General features: G+C 41.4%; 1 protein-coding gene across 1 annotated transcript in view; it reads right to left on the bottom strand.

Moving 5' to 3' along the window:
* LOC112217429 (serine/threonine-protein phosphatase 2A 56 kDa regulatory subunit alpha isoform) overlaps positions 1 to 12,995 on the bottom strand; it is a 125,681-nt gene that overhangs the window by 18,968 nt on the left and 93,718 nt on the right. The window contains exons 3-4 of the mRNA XM_042300620.1: positions 9,094 to 9,195; positions 8,876 to 8,968 (exon numbers count right to left, since the gene is read on the bottom strand). Coding sequence (XP_042156554.1) covers positions 8,876 to 8,968; positions 9,094 to 9,195 — 195 coding nt within the window. The remainder of the gene's footprint in view (positions 1 to 8,875; positions 8,969 to 9,093; positions 9,196 to 12,995) is intronic.

The raw sequence follows: 12,995 nt of genomic DNA, 5'->3' as shown, positions 1-12,995 counted from the left end.
TGCAATACTGGTTAACAATACCTAAAAGGTACAAAACTGCATGTGTGCGCGCACACCCAAACCCGTAACAGTGTAAAAATAGAAAGTGTTAAAAAGTGAGAAAGGGAACAGAGAAAGAAAATGCTAATGTAGGCCTACTTTGAATGCATGACTCATAATAGATTTCAGTTCAGTTCTAGCACAGCGATGCATCTTTTGAAGTGACTAAATGACTTGTTCAACAGCAAAGGGCCTGTTCAGGTTCAGGATACGGCCGGGGCAGCTGAGAATAACTCCTCACGAACACCAGTCAGTCAGCAAATCAGCCAGCCAGTCGGTAAGAACAGAATGTCCCGAGTGATTCTCCTGCCATGTTGTCCCATCAGGCTCGCTCTCCCAGTCCCCCTGCCCTGACAAGCACAGAGCTGAGAGTGAAGACATGGGCATTCTGATCCTACCACAGCAGAAGCCTTTAAAGAGCGACTGCCTCTAAAAAACAACTAATCCCTTTGAAAACGGTCTGTGTGGCATCTAGTCAAACATATATTCTAGTGTCAAAATGAACTTCAAAGTGTAAGTAGGATCATTTAAGTCATACAATCGGTCTCATCTAAAAAACAGTTTGGAACCTCTGTGCATCACGAGTAAAATGAAGGTTGGGTTTGGATTATAATTGTCAACAAATCATGCTCCCTTTTGTCAAGCTCCAAGTGCATATCACCCGTCCACCTGCGTCCCTTCATTGAATGGGGCTCCCTTGTTTCTGTTACATTATGTTACGTCACCTCCAACACCTTCAAAGGATCGTGGTCAGCATGCCCTGCCAAAGGATCCTGTCCTGCGGAATAAGTGGTTGGAGTTCGTTGGTCCCCAGTGGTGGTGAGTGTACCAGTAGGTAAATCATAGACTGCTGGTTATGTACTTGTTGATAATCAATATCGCTAGCATAGCTGACGTTAGCTAGCAAGCTAGCTACCTAACCTTAGCCTACCTCAAAACTCAGATACCATAACGTCAAAATCCGGCAAATAACGTTAATGAGCAGTAAAATCTTTCGTCATGATAGTGATGTCGCCAGATTGACTTTAGGTGCAGTATAACTTTAGCCAGTTAACATGAGCATTGCTAGGTATTTTTGACAAACTTTGCTAGTAACAGTAATGACAACATTGCCATCTCTCTAAAGTAAATTTGACGACATAATACGGCAACGTTGTTTCCTACTAATCATTTGCCTACTTTAGCAATGTAATCGTATTTCCATGCCACTATGTTAGTGCAATTCAGACGAAACCGCCACAGCCTCTGAGACACGAATAAATATGGGATGCATCTATGGTGGTACTAGCTAACTAATGTCTGACTACAACAGCAACCAACATGCAGCAACAGACTCAGACCGACCCAGGGACATAACAAAACATGTCACAGTAGGTTGCATAATGTAACAGCGTCACCAGCCTGAATCTAATCCAATCTGAAGCCAGTCAGTCTACATCCGTAAAGTATAGAATTAGCTTCCAAATGAGATTACGTTATTTCTCGAGCTGTGTTGATAATTGATGGATGATGACAATTGTTGACTTTTTCTGTTAGACAACGTGCACATTTGTGTGCCCGACTGATCCCCTGGTCATGAATGGATGCAGAGACCTACCAGAAAGAGCAAAGGCGGGTATCATAGCATGTCCAGCAATGTGATTGAAATGGTTTAGCGACCTCCAAAGATAATTCCCATCAATGGGGCTCTGGTAAAGACCTCACCTCTTGCCTGCTAACCAACAATTATTGTTGGGGAGAACAGAATTAGGTAGGTTTAGTCTGACCTGTTCAAAATTCAACATAATATATGTTTGTGTGTCAGATATCACCTATCCCTAACTGCCATTGGTAATAGAACAGTGACTGTGTGTATGCGTTTACACATGCATGAGATGCAGAGAGACGTGTCACTCAACACATCCCACTATGAGGTGATTACTAATACAGTACAGCACAAATGTTCACTAATAGCAACACCCGTTTCATTCCATGTGCCACTGATGACCTCTGCTTATTTCTACAGATGGACCGGAGATGCTTTTGCCAGACGGCAGCCTCAGTCGTTTGATGGGGAGACCATCATTGGGTAGGTTTTATCTGACCTGTTCAAACTTCAACATAGTACCTGTTTGTGGGTCACTGCCATTGGTAAAAAAAAAAAAAAAAAAAAAAAAAGTGACTATGTGTTTATGTGTTCACAGCAACATGTATGGAGCCAGCACGTGGAGGTTTGCAAGATGATCTGATTAAATTCAGACTGACAGATGGGCTTGATACTGATGTCTGTGAATGGAGAGAGACTTAGCACTCGGTATTAAACGCTGTGTATTCTGCACCCGGATCAGGGAACTCTTGTTGTATAGGGGACACTACACAGGAAGGTATGTCCACTGACATGTTTGCCAAGGCAGCCCCATTACCACCAGACAAAAATGCTGATTGGCACAGTATCTGTATTACAATGACAAAGAAACATGAAAGGTGCACGTTGTATCAACAGAACACTGCTTCTATGGTATTTTGTAAAGGATTGTTTGTTCTACATGGACTTGCTACTACATTTGAAAGTTACCAAACACTTTTCTTTTTTATATCAACATAAATTCAGCAATGGCATTCTTCTCATACTACTCTGTAGGCTACTGACCTATTATTCAAAGCTTCCTCCGGCATCTCACCATACATGGGCCTGTTGTTATTGAACTCAACCCCCAGGAGGTTTGTTTGTTGTGATTGAGTGGGGGGAAACAGCCCGCGGGCAAGGTTCTGACAGGTGGGTGTCTTGGAGGTGTTAAGGACACACCCAAGAAACACCCACATTATACCACACCACTAAGCCAACTCACGTTTGGCTTATGTCATGGCCGCCAACATTTCCTCAGGAGCAAGCCAAGAAACAAAGCCAAATCAGCGGGTGCAGTTCCCCTTTAAGTGTATTCGGAAAGTATTCCGACCCCTTGACTTTTTCCACATTTTGTTGTTACAGCCTTATTCTAAAATATATTAAATATTTTTTCCTCCCTCATCAATCAACAAACAATACCCTGTAATTACAAAGCTAAAACTAATTTGTAGAAGTTTGCAAATTTATATATAAAAAAGAAAGACCTTATTTAAATAAGCATTCAGGCCCTTTGCTATGAGACTTGAAATTGAGCTCAGGTGCATCCTGTTTCCATTGATCATCCTTGAGATGTTTCTACAACTTGATTGGAGTCCACCTGTGGTAAACTCAATTGATTGGACATGATTTGGAAAGGCATACACCTGTTTATAGAAGGTCCCAGAGTTGATAGCATGTCAGAGCAAAAACCAAGACATGGGATCAAAGGAATTGTCAGTAGCGCTCCGAGATAGAGAGTTCCTCTGTGAAGACAGGAGAACCTTCCAGAAGGACAACCTTCTCTGCAAGACTCCACCAATCAGGCCTTTATGGTAGAGTGGCCAGACGGAAGACACTCCTCAGTAAAAAGGCACATGACAGTCCGCTTGGAGTTTGCCAAAAGGCACTTAAAGGACTCTGACCATGAGAAACAAGATTCTCTGGTCTGATGAAACCATGATTGAACTCTTTGGCTTGGATGCCAAGCATCGCGTTTGGAGGAAGCAGGCCCCATCCCTAAGGTGAAGCATGATGGCAGCATCATGCTATGGGGATGTTTTTCAGCAGCAGGGACTGGGATACCAGTCAGGATCGAGGGAAAGGTGAACAGAGCAAAGTACAGAGAGATCCTTGATGAAAACCTGCTCCAGAGCACTCAGGATCTCAGACTGGGGCAAATGTTCACCTTCCTATAGGACAATGACCCTAAGCACACAGCAAAGACAACGCAGGAGTGGCTTCGGGACGAGTCTCTGAATGTCCTTGAGTGGCCCGGACTTGAACCCGATTGAACATCTCTGCAGAGACCTGAAAATAGCTGTACAGCGACGTTCCCGATCCAACCTGACAAAGCTTGAAAGGATCTGCAAAGGAGAATGGGAGAAACTCTCCAAATACAGGTGTGCCAAACTTGTAGCATCATTCCCAATAATACTCTAGGCTGTAATCTCTGCCAAAGGTGATTCAACAAAGTACTGAGTAAAAGGTCTGAATACTTATGGAAATGTGATCAGTTTTTTACTTTTAATACATTTGCAAAAATGTATAAAAAACTGTTTTTCCTTTTCATTATGGGGTATTGTGTGTAGATTGATGAGGGGGGGGACAATTTAACCCATTTTAGAATAAGGCTATAACGTAATAATAATAATAATAAGTCAAGAGGTCTGAATACTTTCCGAATGCACCGTCTATGGATGATTTATAAAGCTAGACACATTTAACAGTTAGGCTGTTGATTATAGACCAAATTAAGTTGTTTCCTCTCGCCTCACTTTTCTTAGACAATTAAAGGTAAGGGCTGTTTTCTCGTCTCTTAACTCAACTGCTGTCCCCGCCACATTGTTCTATGTTAAGCACATAGCAACTAGGAAAAGGTGCCAATTCAACAGCGCACTGATGTTTAAGAACAGCAAATGGGAGAAACCACATGTTATAAAATTATATATATATTTTTTAGTTTTGCACCATTGTTCTTATGTAAATAACCATATACAATTTCAGTAGCACATGCCTTAGAGTGATGCACTGTGCCATCCCCAAGGTCTCCACAATGGATTAGTCCACTAAGACAGGAACAAATCAGACAGGTGTCTTGTACACAATGATAGTGTTTTTTCTTTTGCTACTGCTCGACTAAAGAAATCTCAGTCGAGCAACAGCCTATTGACCAAACAATCGACCAGTCGACTAAATGGGGTCAGGCCTAGATTAAATACATAAATTCTGGCATTTTTTTCCCATAATGAGGCCAGTGTCTGAATTCATTTGTTGTGGCAGAGAGGAGGAAGTAGAACCATACAGGGACTTGAAAGTTTCTCAGAATTTAGCCACGATCCCAATCCGAATGAGCGGTTAAATAATATCAGATTTAGCCTTTCTGATTCGTCTTACACAATGATTCCTCAGTTGCTTAAAAGCCTGCCAGTCTGGGCCAAAGCCTGTGTTCCTGGTCTTGATCCAAGCATCATCTTTTTTATGAACGACGGAAAATTCCAGAGTAAAACCAGGCATTCAATCTACCTTCAACCTTGAATTTTTTTTTAAGGGAGCATGAATATCTACAATAGTATTGAAGTTCATCTGCAAAAAGGCTCAAAGCTAAATCAGGTTCAGGGATAGCTGAAATACAATCAAAGGTCACTAAAATAAAAAAGCTTGTTCACTGAAGGTTTTAAAAGTTCCTCTTTGATGACATGAGGCTTAGATTTTTGTATTCTCACATTTGTAACACAAACAACTGGGCAATGGTCACTAATGTCTTGGGCGAAGACACCAGTAGAAACATATTTCTCTGGTGTATTCGTTGAAATAAGACCAAATTAGAGTGGACTTTGAAGGATCTTTAGGGTTGGGCCGTGTAGGCTTAGTCTCTAGCTGGATTAGGTTTAGATCATTACATGCCTTTTACACTGAACAAAATATAAAAGCAACGTGTAAAGTGTTGGTCCCATGTTTCATGAGCTGAAATAAAAGATCCCAGAAATTGTCCATTTGCACAAAAAGCTTATTTCTTTCAAATTTTGTTTTACATTTAAAAAGCATCTTTGCCAAGATAATCCATCCACCTGACAGGTGTGGCATATCAAGAAAATTATTAAACAGCATGATCATCTTGTACTGGGGACAATAAAAGGCCACTAAAATGTGTTGTTTTGTCACACAACACAATGCCACAGATGTCTCAAGTTTTGAGGGAGCGTGTAATTGGCATGCTGACTGCAGGAATGTCCACCAGAGCTGTTGCCAGAGAATTGAATGTTAATTTCTCTACCATAAGCTGCCTCCAACGTTTTAGAGGATTTGGCAGTACGTCCAACGGGCCTCACAACTGCAGACCACATGTATGGTGTCGTGTGAGTGAGCAGTTTGCTGTTGTCAACGTTGTGAACAGTCTCCCATGGTGGCGATGGGGTTATGGTATGGTCAGGCATAAGCTACGGACAATGAACACAATTGCATTTTATTGATGGCATTTGAATGCACAGAGATACCGTGACGAGATCTTGGAGGCCCATTGTCGTGCCATTCATCTGCCGCCATCACCTTATGTTTCAGCATGATAATGCACAGCCCCATGTCGCAAGGATCTGTAGTCTATGCAACCTATATTATGTGACTTGTTAAGCACATTTTTATTCCTGAACTAATTTACTTGCCATAAGGGATTGAATACTTATTGGCAGAAGACATTTCAGATTTTCCTTTTAAATTAAATTTGTACAAATTTCAAAAAACATCATTCCACTTTGACATTATAGGGCCTTGTGTGTAGGCCAGTGACCAACATATCAATTTAATACATTTTTAATGTAAAGGGGTGTGAATTCTTTTTGAAAGCATTGTACAACGCCTAGAAATACTTCAAGCCAATTCATGCTTTAATTTAATCAAAATGAATATTTGGGAAAATATGACACATTCAAGGCTTTCATGTTGATGTTTTGGTAGAGTTTTTTGTCCAGCATCAGCAGACTCACAGGAAGCCGTACTGTGGTGACAACACCTCCGTAACTACGGTAATGACAGGGCTGCACTTTCTTCCCCTCTGCATGCACTCACATACTGTAGTACACACGTGCGTGCACACACACACACTCTTTTGAAGACCATCAATGAGCTAAACATTCGCAGAGGGATGCATTTTCCCCAGACAAACATTTCTAAAATAAATACTTACTGCTCACCAAGATGAAATTAAACACATTCTAACCATCAGTTCCACTGTGAGCATATCGATATCATACAGTCCCTCTCCCATGTCAAGATCTGTCTCTAACAAGCTTACAGAGAGACAGGGGAAAGCACTGACACTACAACAAAAAAAAACTGGGCTTGTTCTGCCCTCCCTCTGCTCCTCTTCCCGAGCCTCTCTCTGACCACAGTCCCCTTTTTCTCTTCCTGCAATATAAACAGGGAGCTATTCAAAGCTCCCCACGACACCACTCGCATCATGGAAATTTAGCCTGAGCACCTCGGATGCTGCAGCTCAGCCAACATTCCAGACCGTAGTATTAGTCCCTGTTCACTCCCTTGCCCTGGGGAAAGCAGGACGGCTCGATAAATACGCACGGCACAGCCCCGGTAGGTTGCTCCTGCAAGGGTGAGACTGGGTTGTATTCATTAGGGCACATTGTAGCAAAACGTTTAATTACAAAATGTGAACACCTGCGTTTCTTATTGACAGTCCAGGTCGTATCTCCCAGTTTGTCTGTTTTCTACCATTTGGTGCCAAATTAATATGACGGTATAGATCCTGGAATACCAAGCCGAAGCATACGAGGACTATCTGTCATCATGGCAGACATAACCATGACAAACTAGGCTAAATGCTGAGACTGACACTGAAGAAATGTAGAAGTTGTTGTAAGATGACGTCCTCCAAAGGGACACCACATGCCTCCATCAACTGACGTTCAGAAGATGTCATGTTAAAATAACTGGTTTTGATAACTGCCAGGAGATATAAATCACATCATTTTGGTCTTTCATACTCTGAACTTGATGCTCTCGAACAAAAAACAGGAAAGGAAGTTGGTGCTGTTTTCGTTTAAACTAAATCAACATGACCGCTTACAAAACAGATTAATTTCTCAAATGATTATCCAAATCCGAAGAGTAGATGTTTAACAGTCAGTCTGAGGCTTGTAATGCTGCCAGGCCTGTCTTTTTGGGTCTGTGTGTACACTTTAGTTCCACATATAAATAACACAGTAAACAACAGGAAATGAGTCTCTACAATATTTGGTGAATCAATACAATAGCTTTAAGCAACACTGACAGACCAGGGATGTATTCGTTAGTGCACACTATTAAGGAAAATTGGGATCCTTAATGTTAAGAAAAATCCCTAACCAAAAATATATTGGGCATAGATGCAGAAAGAAACAGCATAGTGGGTCAATTTCCAAAACAACTAAGAGCGATGAAGCGCAAGGCTCAACTTATCTCAATATCCTAGCATATTCATTGATAATAGGCCCTGCTTTATTGAAGTTGTGAGACATAGCATCCCAAGAAATTGCGAGATACAGCATTTCCAGCTTTTGATTGCTGATAAGCCAGGCCTAGTACACGGTTCTGACTATCTGCCTGGTGGCCGATATGCCTTTACCGTGCCCCTCCCCTCTCTCTCAGTCCCTCGCTAGCTTGCTATGAAAGATGCAAGTATTTTGTTTTCTCGGAAGTAAGGCAACAAATCAGTCTCCTCTGTTCCCAAAATACTGAATCTTAGGAGTCGATTTCTCCACCCCTACGTCGTCATCGCTAACAGTTGGAAAATGGCAGAGAAAGGCAAGTGACAGCAGCAAAGTCCTGTATGGTAATACTTTGAGAAGTTAAATGAGAAGGAAATGCAAACTTTCCAAGGTGAAATTGAGGTACAGTAATTGTAGTACAGGTGCAATGCTTAACGCTCTGAATTCACGTTGAATTCTATTAATGTTTCTTATCGCTTTAACTGAAAACCGAAAATAAAATGGCAGTTGAAACTTATTTTTTAAATGGTCTATTTGGAACATCCCTATACACCATAGCAAACACAGCAAAACGTTTTTCAACATAACACATTATGCAACAAAAACAAGTTTCTTATTGGTCAAGTTGAATGTTTTCGGAAATTTGCTTTCTATTGAATACACCCCTACTGATGGTGATGTCATGTGGCCATTTAAGTGACTGACGATGACGGCATGAAATCTGAGAGGATAAGGGTCATTAACAGGTCAGTGTGACATCAGATGCGATGCTTACCTGCAGCACGAACTTCTGATCAATGTAGCGCTTGGCGATGCTGGGCTGAAAGTCTGGGTTCTCCAAGAATCGTAGAAGGAACTCATAGACAAGCTGAAAAAATCAAATACAAATCTATGAAACGGTACATGAATCGTACATAAAGCTCATACTAACAGGTATAAAACATACATAAAGAAAAGCTAAGAAGAGGTCAAATTAAAGTGACGTGGTTTTACCTGTATGTGTGGCCATGAGGCTTCTAGAGTGGGCTCATCCTCCTCTGGGTCAAAATCGGGGTTGTCACTAGGCGGAAGAGTCCGCAAAATGTTGGTGCAGATCTGTGAACAAGAAGACATATAATGAATACACTAAAACTGCAAAAAGGGACACGAAAGCACTTTGCCAAAGGGAAAACTTTCACCCACTCTCTATGGCAAGCAGACCTTAGATTTGGTGAGCTACATGAAATTCAAAGATTATACAGGTGTTTGAGGTATTACACTGTTTATCCATTAGGTTTCCACTCATACAATACATAATGAAAGAAGAACCAGAATGGTCTTTCCTAAGATATTTCATGTCTAATGCAGTTTGGCTAGCTGTTACAGTCAAACTAAAATCTAATTAAGCAATAAGGCCCGAGGGTTGTAGTATATTCAAGCAATAGGGATGTAAGGATTCACCGATATGCAAGGGTTTCCTAGTCGATCACCAAACACTTCTGTAAAAAGTTTTGCACAGTTTGGGGTAGGTGCACTTGATTCAGCTGCCCTGTACGCTGGGCAGTTTAAATGTTCATTCTGAACCATATAATGAGTCTGAAGGTACAAACTCCAGCTATCATGCAGGCCCTGAGAGAAAAGCAAGTGTACATATAGGCCTACGGCTGGCCAATCAAATAGCTCAGATCACTGTGTCTGCAACTTTCACTAGCCCACAGCGAAATTGATAGTCGTCTACTGTGTAAAATAAAATAAAAACATGACTAGAGAGACTGTCAACAAATACAGCAAAGAGCTGCTGTTTTTATGAGTTCATGTTTAAGATTTTATTCGGCACTGTCAACACTTTATAAGCCATAAAACACCATCTCCCTAGCCACTCAAGCTATCGATAGACGTGCGTTATTAGCAGCGCGTTTCTAATATAGAGGAGTATTTCACGCTCTATGATCATACGAGTAACAACAGTAATACTGAAGTGTGACATGACTCATCTCTCCCTCCCTCCTCCGACGCTGATCAGAAGCATTTGATGGTCAATGTAGCGCTTGGCGATGCTGGGCTGCATCAGATGCAGTCCAGTAAAAAGAAAAGTATCAAATAAAATAGACGCAAATGATTTCAATTATGCCTCACAAGTAATAAAACACATTCTATATTACCAGGGTGATCATATATAATTTTACAATGGTCAGAAAATAACATTGGCAGGGTAATTCAAGAATAACTTATATGCAGTGATAATGTATTGAGCCTATAGCCTACTGCACAAACCTTATTGCTACAGAACTGTTTTTAATATGTTAATGTTGCATAGGTTTAAATTTTTTAAAGCATCATGTTTAAAAGAAATCTGAGCGTTCGATCTCAGCCTGCCTTTTGGTTCAGAAAGTGATCTCGGCTCAGAAAAGGTTGGTGACCACAGGTCTAAACCATTCGATTATGAGACGGTTGAAATCCAAAGTTGTGCTATATATTCATTGGCTATGTCATAGCAAATTTTTAAATAGAAATATTGATAAATTACTAGCTCGAACACTTTTCATCTGCAAAAATGACAAATTAATTAGTGGGTGATGAGATCATCACATGGATTTGTTCCCCGAATCAAACTGAATCGTTTCAAACTAAAACGTCTAGTTTCTGTATCGTATCGGACCCCGTGTATCTAGATACGTATCGAATCGTCTTGAAAGATAAAGATGCATATCCCTATTAACACTAGAACCGCCTGGCCTTTCAGTATATAAGTACCTGCTGAGAACGTTGCCGGAGTCCACTTGTCAACCTGCAACCATGTCAACCTGCAAGGTGCGCAAACATAAGCACCAACCCTTGATAAATAGTTAAAACTATTGTAAAGGATTATTTGCATAAAGAAATATATTAATGACAAGAAAAAAAATAAAGTCATTTGTTGATTGTATTGGACACTATATTGTGCCCTTATACCTGTGCCTTGGCTTCTTTTTATGTTTTGGGTCCACAGCACAGGTTCAGGGTTTTGTGTGAACATGCCCCACAAACAAATTGGTTGCACTGCAGTTTTCATGGGCCTTCTTTCGTGTACACCTGCCGACTTGACATTGTGTCTTCTTTTTCCCGAGTGGAAGCTGTGGTGCTTGGGGAAGCGGGAGAGCAGGTCTCAGTTGGCTCAGTTCTGGTTTAACTGCGACGACGCTCAGGCATCACAGGCGGATGCTCGAAGTCAACGTAGGAATCAGATAAAGAAGAATCGATTTCAAGCTCAATATTCGATCCTCCATCTGACTCCAATCCATCTAAATTCTGCAGCATTTGCAATGCGGTCAGTGTGTCCATTAGTTTGGTTCGGCTTGCTATTGTGAACTACACACGTTGTATGTTGTTCTCAGTGTCTGATTTGACTCTCTGAGGGGAGATTATATAGGCTACCATTTCCTGGCTTTCATAATACATTAATTAGAGCGCCTGCCCACTTCTCTTTATCATTACACTATTGTTCTAAATTCAAATCATCCTCTTCACCCTCATCATTCAGTTCATTGAAGTCACATGCACCATAATCAGTTTCTATTTGGTTTACCGCGCATTCATCCATAGACGACAAAATAGCATATTTTAATTGTATGTTTATTGTGTAAATAGTTTTTGCTTAGTAGCCAGAGCAATCAATGCCTCTGCGTGAGTGGTCATGTCATTTCTCAAAATAGATATCTATCTTATCTCTATATTGTTTTATGTCCTATGGATTTGAGAAGAAACATGGCGTTCAATTTAAAAGTGAGTGTCGGGTAGCCTTCATTCTTGCCTAGCTGATGTGATGCTGTGCAATTTTCCTTCTTTTTTTAACCTATTTTTTTCTCTGGCCTCAATTGATTTAGCCAGATATCTAATGATTAGCATTAGCGGCTAACACCATTTATTTTAGACACTTTCTAAGAAAAGACAAATTGTTTACAGACATTACAATGCATAAACTAATAAACTCAGCAAAAAAAGAAACGTCCCCTTTTCAGGACCCTGTCTTTCAAAGATAATTCGTAATAATCCAAATAACTTCATAAATCTTCATTGTAAAGGGTTTAAACACTGTTTCCCATGCTTGTTCAATGAACCATAAAAAATGTATGAACATGCACCTGTGGAACGGTCATTAAGACACTAACAGCTTACAGACGGTAGGCAATTAATGTCACAGTTATGAAAACTTAGGACACTAAAGAGGCTTTTCTATTGACTCTGGAAAAACACCAAAAGAAAGATGCCCAGGGTCCCTGCTCGTCTGCGTGAACGTGCCTTAGGCATGCTGCAAGGAGACATGAGGACTGCAGATGTGGCCAGGGCAATAAATTGCAATGTCTGTACTGTGAGACGCCTAAAACAGCACTACAGGGAGACAGGACGGACAACTGATCGTCCTCGTAGTGGCAGACCACATGTAACACCTGCGAACCAGGTACAGGATGGCAACAACAACTGCCTGAGTTACACCAGGAACGCACAATCCCTCCATCAGTGCTCAGACTGTCCGCAATAGGCTGAGAGAGGCTGGACTGAGGGCTTGTAGGCCTGTTGTAAGGCAGGTCCTCACTAGACATCACCGGCAACAACGTCGCCTGTGGGCACAAACCCACCATCGCTGGACCAGACAGGGCTGGAAAAAAAGTGCTCTTCACTGACGAGTCACGGTTTTGTCTCACCAGGGGTGATGGTTGGATTCGTGTTTATCGTCGAAGGAATGAGCGTTACACCGAGGCCTGTACTCTGGAGCGGGATCGATTTGGAGGTGGAGGGTCCATCATGGTCTGGGGAGGTGTGTCACAGCATCATCGGACTGAGCTTGTTGTCATTGCAGGCAATCTCAAAGCTGTGCGTTACAGGGTAGACATCCTTCCTCATGTGGTACCCTTCCTGCAGGCTCACCCTGACATGAC

Source organism: Oncorhynchus tshawytscha, linkage group LG18 (assembly GCF_018296145.1).
Source record: "Oncorhynchus tshawytscha isolate Ot180627B linkage group LG18, Otsh_v2.0, whole genome shotgun sequence".
Classification (NCBI taxonomy): domain Eukaryota; kingdom Metazoa; phylum Chordata; class Actinopteri; order Salmoniformes; family Salmonidae; genus Oncorhynchus; species Oncorhynchus tshawytscha.
Note: the sequence above shows the minus strand (reverse complement) of the source record. Positions and strands in the feature narration are given on the sequence as shown.